This window comes from Tiliqua scincoides, chromosome 1 (genome assembly GCF_035046505.1).
Source record: "Tiliqua scincoides isolate rTilSci1 chromosome 1, rTilSci1.hap2, whole genome shotgun sequence".
NCBI classification, from domain to species: domain Eukaryota; kingdom Metazoa; phylum Chordata; class Lepidosauria; order Squamata; family Scincidae; genus Tiliqua; species Tiliqua scincoides.
Window position 1 is genome coordinate 237,842,065 of NC_089821.1, and position 7,335 is coordinate 237,849,399.

The 7,335-nt window shown below is 45.5% G+C and overlaps 1 protein-coding gene across 1 annotated transcript in view; it reads left to right on the forward strand.

Annotated features, from left to right (window-relative positions):
- TTC27 (tetratricopeptide repeat domain 27) overlaps positions 1-6,139 on the forward strand; it is a 114,342-nt gene extending 108,203 nt beyond the window's left edge. The window contains exons 19-20 of the mRNA XM_066611559.1: positions 3,249-3,349; positions 5,836-6,139. Coding sequence (XP_066467656.1) covers positions 3,249-3,349; positions 5,836-5,958 — 224 coding nt within the window. The 3' untranslated portion in view covers positions 5,959-6,139. The remainder of the gene's footprint in view (positions 1-3,248; positions 3,350-5,835) is intronic.
- The last annotated feature ends 1,196 nt before the right edge of the window (positions 6,140-7,335 follow it).

The window sequence follows — 7,335 nt, forward strand, 5'->3', positions numbered from 1 at the left end:
ATTCCCTGCATAATTTTGTATGTCTCAATCATGTCCCCCCTCAGGCGCCTCTTTTCTAGGCTGAAGAGGCCCAAACGCCGTAGCCTTTCCTCATAAGGAAGGTGCCCCAGCCCCGTAATCATCTTAGTCGCTCTCTTTTGCACCTTTTCCATTTCCACTATGTCTTTTTTGAGATGCGGCGACCAGAACTGGACACAATACTCCAGGTGTGGCCTTACCATAGATTTGTACAACGGCATTATAATACTAGCCGTTTTGTTCTCAATACCCTTCCTAATGATCCCAAGCATAGAATTGGCCTTCTTCACTGCCGCCGCACATTCGGTCGACACTTTCATCGACCTGTCCACCACCACCAAGATCTCTCTCCTGATCTGTCACAGACAGCTCAGAACCCATCATCCTATATCTAAAGTTTTGATTTTTTGCCCCAATGTGCATGACTTTACACTTACTGACATTGAAGCGCTTCTGCCATTTTGCTGCCCATTCTGCCAGTCTGGAGAGATCCTTCTGGAGCTCCTCACAATCACTTCTGGTCTTTACCACTCGGAAAAGTTTGGTGTCGTCTGCAAACTTAGCCACTTCACTGCTCAACCCTGTCTCCAGGTCATTTATGAAGAGGTTGAAAAGCACCGGTCCCAGGACAGATCCTTGGAGCACACCACTTTTCACCTCTCTCCATTGTGAAAATTGCCCATTGACACCCACTCTCTGCTTCCTGGCCTCCAACCAGTTCTCAATCCATGAGAGGACCTGTCCTCTAATTCCCTGACTGTGGAGTTTTTTCAGTAGCCTTTGGTGAGGGACTGTGTCAAACGCCTTCTGAAAGTCCAGATATATAATGTCCACGGGTTCTCCCGCATCCACATGCCTGTTGACCTTTTCAAAGAATTCTATAAGGTTCGTGAGGCAAGACTTACCCTTACAGAAGCCATGCTGACTCTCCCTCAGCAAGGCCTGTTCGTCTATATGTTTTGAGATCCTATCTTTGATGAGGCATTCCACCATCTTACCCGGTATGGATGTTAGGCTGACCGGCCTATAGTTTCCCGGGTCTCCCCTCTTTCCCTTTTTAAAAATAGGCGTGACATTTGCTATCCTCCAATCTTCTGGCACCATGGCCGTTTTGAGGGACAAGTTGCATACCTTAGTCAAGAGGTCTGCAACTTCATTCTTCAATTCCTTAATAACCCTTGGGTGGATGCCATCAGGGCCCGGTGACTTATTGATCTTTAATTTATCAATGAGGTCTGAAACATCTTCTCTTTTAACCTCTATCTGACTGGGCACCAGGGTAGTTACTGGGCATCAGGGTAGCGTAAGGCTAAGTCACTGGAAGCTAGTCCCATTTACCACCAGGTTCCCCCTTCCCTGGTTCCAATAAATAGATAGTTTTTATTATTTTAATTTTGGTGGGTATTGTATACTCTCTTTAAATTCCTAAATCTGTGCCTAAGTAAAGTGCCTGTCTTATGTTATTTCTGTCCTTTATAAATCCTAACACTAATACTATCACTCACTAAAATCTCACATCAACAAATCTCAGTCCATCAGTCAGCCCTGCTAGAGTCAGGGTCCATTCAGCTTGGAATAAAGTGGTCAAAGCTCAGGACCAACAGGCCAGAGAAGAACTAAGACAAAGAATGTTCCTAACAAGTGACTTATAATTGACTTGAGCTCAACAGCCAATTAGAGATTAGAACCAGTGGAAGGTTCTAGTAGTGTAAGTGTGGTCAGGCAACTCACTCATGGAGGGTCACCCCTCCCAACCTGAAAACCTGCAGCTGGAACAGATTCCCAATCAGGGTGTCCTTGGCCAATCAGGCTATTCTGGGAACAGCTGTCTCTTAGAGAGGAGGGCCGGCTGCTCCCATAAGAACATAAGAACAGCCCCACTGGATCAGGCCATAGGCCCATCTAGTCCAGCTTCCTGTATCTCACAGCGGCCCACCAAATGCTCCAGGGAGCACACCAGATAACAAGAGACCTCATCCTGGTGCCCTCCCACATCCCTCTGTGAGCTAGCTCCTCAGGAATGGCCTAATTAATAACTTTCTCACAGCTGCGTCTGGCTAGCACGGTTCCAAGCATTTAACATGGCTTCAAGCAGAGGCCTATATTTTGCTTTTACCCAGTTTTTGCCTTTCCCGTGACATAGCCTAACAATAAGAAGATAATAACTTAGCCTGCAATGTTTGGTATTGTCACAGATTGAAAATAGGTTGCATTCCTATGCACAGTTATATGGGAATAAGCCACAGGGGAACCCCGTGAGACTCACTTCTGAGCAAGCATGCTCTGTTTCTTCAGAAAAGAAGCTAATGCTATGTAATCTCAGTAATTGCTTCTGTAATCTAAAACAACAACAGCAAAACCTGACCTGGTCATTGCCATATCTTCAATAGCTATGGAGCTGCTCACGGCTTTTACATAGACTTTTCTGTTCTCAGTAGAACTGACTAAAAGCTAAATACTATACACTAATGCTGTAATAGTGATAACACTGAAGGCCTTAGGAATGGACCTCAACAAGTGGGAAACCCTGGCCTCTGAGCGGCCTGCTTGGAGGCAGGCTGTGCAGCATGGCCTTTCCCAATTTGAAGAGACACTTGGCCAACAGTCTGAGGCAAAGAGGCAAAGAAGGAAGGCCCATAGCCAGGGAGACAGACCAGGGACAGACTGCACTTGCTCCTGGTGTGGAAGGGATTGTCACTCCCGGATTGGCCTTTTCAGCCACACTAGACGCTGTGCCAGAACCACCTTTCAGAGCGCGATACCATAGTCTTTCGAGACTGAAGGTTGCCAATATACAGTGATAACACTGCTTCCTTAGTGCTGTTCTGCAACAATGCTCGTTGTCCACTGCATCCAATGAGAGCAGTGTATTCTGGCTAATTGACACCAGTTTTCTACCTTATTTCCTATAGCAGTAGTTCCCAAACTGTGAGCTGTGGCACCCCAGGGAGCCAAGAAAACCAGACAGGAGAGCCGCAGAATCCCTGCAAAAAATCCACTACCCTGTAGGATTGTAGCTCTAAAGGGCAGCCACAGCCAATGGCCCAGCAGGTCAAGGGAGCTGCCAGTCGAAAAAGTTTGGGAACCAGTGTCCTATAGCGTCTGCTATAGTGCTGTATCAGGTAGTGCTAGACTTTCATGGAATGGATCCCCTGTGGTGCTGGAGTATTACTGCAGTTGTTTAAAGGTATTACTGCAGTTGTTGAACTTCTTAACATTTCAACTTGCAGTGGCAATGAAATGCAGCAAACACAAGTCTAATCACCAGGAAGCATTGCAAATACTCTCTTCAGCTCGGCTCAACTTGCGTGGTTTGGCAGCCAAAGCAAAGGTAAGAATGAGATGGGCTCATTTAAAGGGAAAGATGAGTTCTATAACAGAGAGGCATCCAGGGCGAAAACAGAAGTTCACTTGCCAAAAATTATTGCCTGTTCTCATGACTTGTTTCTTATGTCTTGCTTTACATAGCATAAGAAAAGTCATGCTGGATCAGGCCAAAGGCCTTTATAGTCCTGCATCTTGTTTCTCACTATAGTTAATCAGATGCTTCTGGGAAGCCCATGTTTTGGCAGGTAAAGGCATATCCCTCTCCCTCTGCTGTGACCCGCCAACTGGTTTTCAAAGCCATACTGTAAAGTTACTGGTTCTCTCTTGAAAGATCAGTTATGATAAGAAGTTATGATATTTCCTTTTGTGAAATGTCTGTTCTTGAATGGACTTGGTTTGTCTGTCTGGGATAAATTCATTAGATGTAGCACTGTTAAAAACACTTCCCCGTCTCTTTGACATCTCTGCCAATGATATGGTGATAATTCAGTAATCAAGGACTTGTTCAAATATAAGGGGAGATCTTAATATAGTTCCCTTTGCAAGTATGAAAAAGTGAAGTGGGAAATGTAAAATCTGTTGCAGTACCGAAGGAAGAAAAAGCTGTTACTGAAAAAACTGAAAAACTGTTACAAAATTGCCTGATACTCTCATCAAAGCCAGGGTGGGCATAAGGAAATGCCCATTTTTTGGATGGGGATGTTCAGATTCTCACACTGATACTAATAAGCTATTTACAGTATCTTACCTTCAGTCAGGATGAGCCAGAATGGTGTACACTGTAGCAGTTTGGGAGTTGGACTTAGACCTGGAAGATCCGAGTTCAGATCCCTGCTCAGCTATGAAGCTTCCTAGGGGACCTTGGGCTAGTCACCATCTTTCAGCCTTCTCTACCTCACAGAGTTGATGTGATGATAGAAGGGGGAAAGGAAATATGTACACCATTATGAGCTCCTTGGAGGAAGGGCGGTATAAAAAAAATGTGAAAAATAAATAAAACCAGGCTTTTATAGGACTCCCTGCTAAGAGCCCACCAAAGAAAGTGAGAGAGTTCTGGGTTAGATAGAGATCTTCTTTCCTCTCCAGCCAGTTATCCAGCATTGGGCAGCCAGGAAGGGCTAAAAAGCATGTTGAGCAGCTGCCACACAGATGTCTTCCCTTTTGCCCACCCTATCAGGAACTATTCTGGCTCTTCTGTCCATGCCAGAAATCAGCAATAATATGAGCACACAGCAATGCCTGTGGCTTACTTGAGGACAATAAGGCAGCCTTATTTCTTTGTCTTGGCAGTCTCTTTTTTATTCATCTTACCTTAAATAAATTCCATACATCTGTTCTACACATCCAACCTATTCTTGTTCAGCAATCAAATGTTGTAATGTGTACCTCTGGGGTTGTGTACCTCTGTTTAAGGCAGGTTCTACACAGGTGCTTAAGTTTACTAAGTTAATTTACCAGGTTCTATACAGTGGCGGGGCCCTTAAAAAGGGTCTCTGCAGGGTTTCTCTTGCTATAAAGGAGAGAGAGAGGCAGGGAGAGTCGTGAGGTAGGGCTGTACTTAATGAAACAGCACACTGTTAATTCACTGTGCCTGAATATACCTAGTGACTTGTAGTGTAATGTTACAGTGCAAAGGAAATTACATGCTGGATCTTGGAGCCAGTTCCAGCTCTCTCTGCTGCATACACACCTATCTCACACAGTCATCCATAAGATGAGGGAGGTGACAAGGAGAATCTAAACATCAGCATGCAGGCCATCAAAATTGCTCCAGGCCCAGCCATACCCAATAGCAATCTGGGACTCTAAAATATGAACTGCAACCTTCCTTGATGCTTTAGCAAAAGTCATGAGTGGTGAGGGTGGGTGGAAGGGATCCCCTGGATCTGCTTAGCTTGATAGGTCTTGGTGCATGCCAGTGACATCATGGGGACATGAGTGGATCAAGATCTGGGCCCTAATTTTTACTAGATCTATGTCAGACCCTGCAATCTCTGTTAGGACTAGATCTGATCTAGAAGATTCACTTAATCCAGATAATTCATTGAAGTAATCACAACACCATTGCTTGTGTGCACTGCAAGGGGGACCTGCTCTTTTCTCATTTGTCAGTGTTGTTTGCTTTCAGGGGACATGGGTTTCTCAAGCTTCCTCTAGCTTGAAGATTGGAAAGTGGCAAGTGACAATGCAAAATTCTTTAGTTCTAAGCATACAGAGAGTGCTCACTTCACTTACTGAGGTGGTCTTGTCCACAGATGCATTTGCTTGTCATTTTTGGCAAACGATGTGAGTACTAGAAAGAAATAAGATCTTTCGTATTTATTAAGTTCTTTCTAGAAAATTTCTAGAAAGAAATTAATAAGAAGAATAAGAGTACTCAAAGATCCTATGGAAACTGTTGCAGTGAAAAGTTTTCAAATCCATATTTAAGGTGATCTTATTACCTTTTGTTTAGAAAAGTCTTTGCTACCATTTTTTTTTTGTATGCAGCAACTTTTTGCAGATGTAGTGAGTGGCGAAGTTTCCAGCGACCTAGCTGAAGAAGTGGCATCTATGGAGAACTTGGCAGTGGAATTGCAAGAACTTAGCAACCAGCTAAGGAATCAGACCTGATGAAAAGGAAGATCCAATTTCCAGGAAGGAAGGAAGAGCAATGTTGGCATGCTTCCTTCACCACAGTTTGTGTTAATGACCTTGGGGTAACTCAAACACCCCGAGCAACTTTCTAATAAACATTTTTCTGTACAACTTCATTTTTTATTTGTGGCCAGCATTGCTAAGGTTATAAAGTGTCTTTAAGGTCATGTCTGTTCATTCTCAAGTTGGATGTCTGCATGATTTCTGTTGGTCTGACTCTTATAGAACAAAATGGACTGCTTTTTATTTAGAAGGCCCTTTATTTAGGATTAGCTCTACTTGAGTGCACTACATAATTGGCTCCTGTCCACAGCTATGCACTTTGCAGATAGGATAGATTAAAGAGTCCTGTTGACGTTAGAAGGAAAAAGGAAAGGAGCACTTAATTGGCTCTTATTTTAACTGAGGAGGTGGGTGGGGGTAAGCTATAAAGATAAAATCACATACAAATTTAAATGGCTATCTTCTGTGTTATAAAGAAATAGTGTTGTGATAGGTTCTACAGTAACGTTTCAGTCACCTGATCATTCAGTTGTCCTTTTCTACACCTTTGCAAGTTCACTGCCCAATCCTGAGCTGCCCTGCAGGGCTGCCACAGCCCCAAAATAGCTACCACAGCATCCAACACACAATCGGGCAGCCCACGGTGGCTCCTTGGGAGAAGGGGGCTTTCATTCACTACCCCTGAGTAAGGAACGTAGCCCCACAATGGGGCTGCTAGATTCTGTGGTGACTCTTGTTGGCCCAGAATCGGAGAGTCCTGTGTTGGATTGCGCAGTCCAACATGGGGCTCAGGATCCCACGCTGCCCTCCCACCACACCTCCTCCCTGCCCTCTGCTCACTTTCCTCCACCCTGGAACACCTTCCCGCCTACCCCCACACCCTCACTCACCTCTCCACCACCCGGCAGTCGGGGTGACCACCGGGTGGCAGAGCGTGGGCCCAGCACCAGAGCTGGCCCAGTGTGGGCTCACACTGGGCTAACTTTGGTGCTGGGCTGGTGGTAAGGGCTTGCAAATGTGTCTTATGGCACATTTGCAACAGGGTCCTCAGGCAGGGCACAGGAGCCCCCAAATGCTGGAGAAGTAAACCTGTGCGGGCTGCACGCACTAGCCTGCTTCTGAGCCCATGTTGTGAGAAGGGTGACAAGGCTAGGCTGCAATGCTGACAAGGGCTCCGCAGAAACCTCTCTCGTTCTCACAGGCGATGTGGGAGGGAGGGAGGCAGGCAGCGGCCTCCCAGTGGGCCCCTCGGTCAAGTGTGGCCCTGACTCAGCCAGTCGCTTCGTGCCTATAGAAAACGGTGATCAGGCACACAGGAGACAGAAAAATCAGGCCTATAAAGGCCTAACT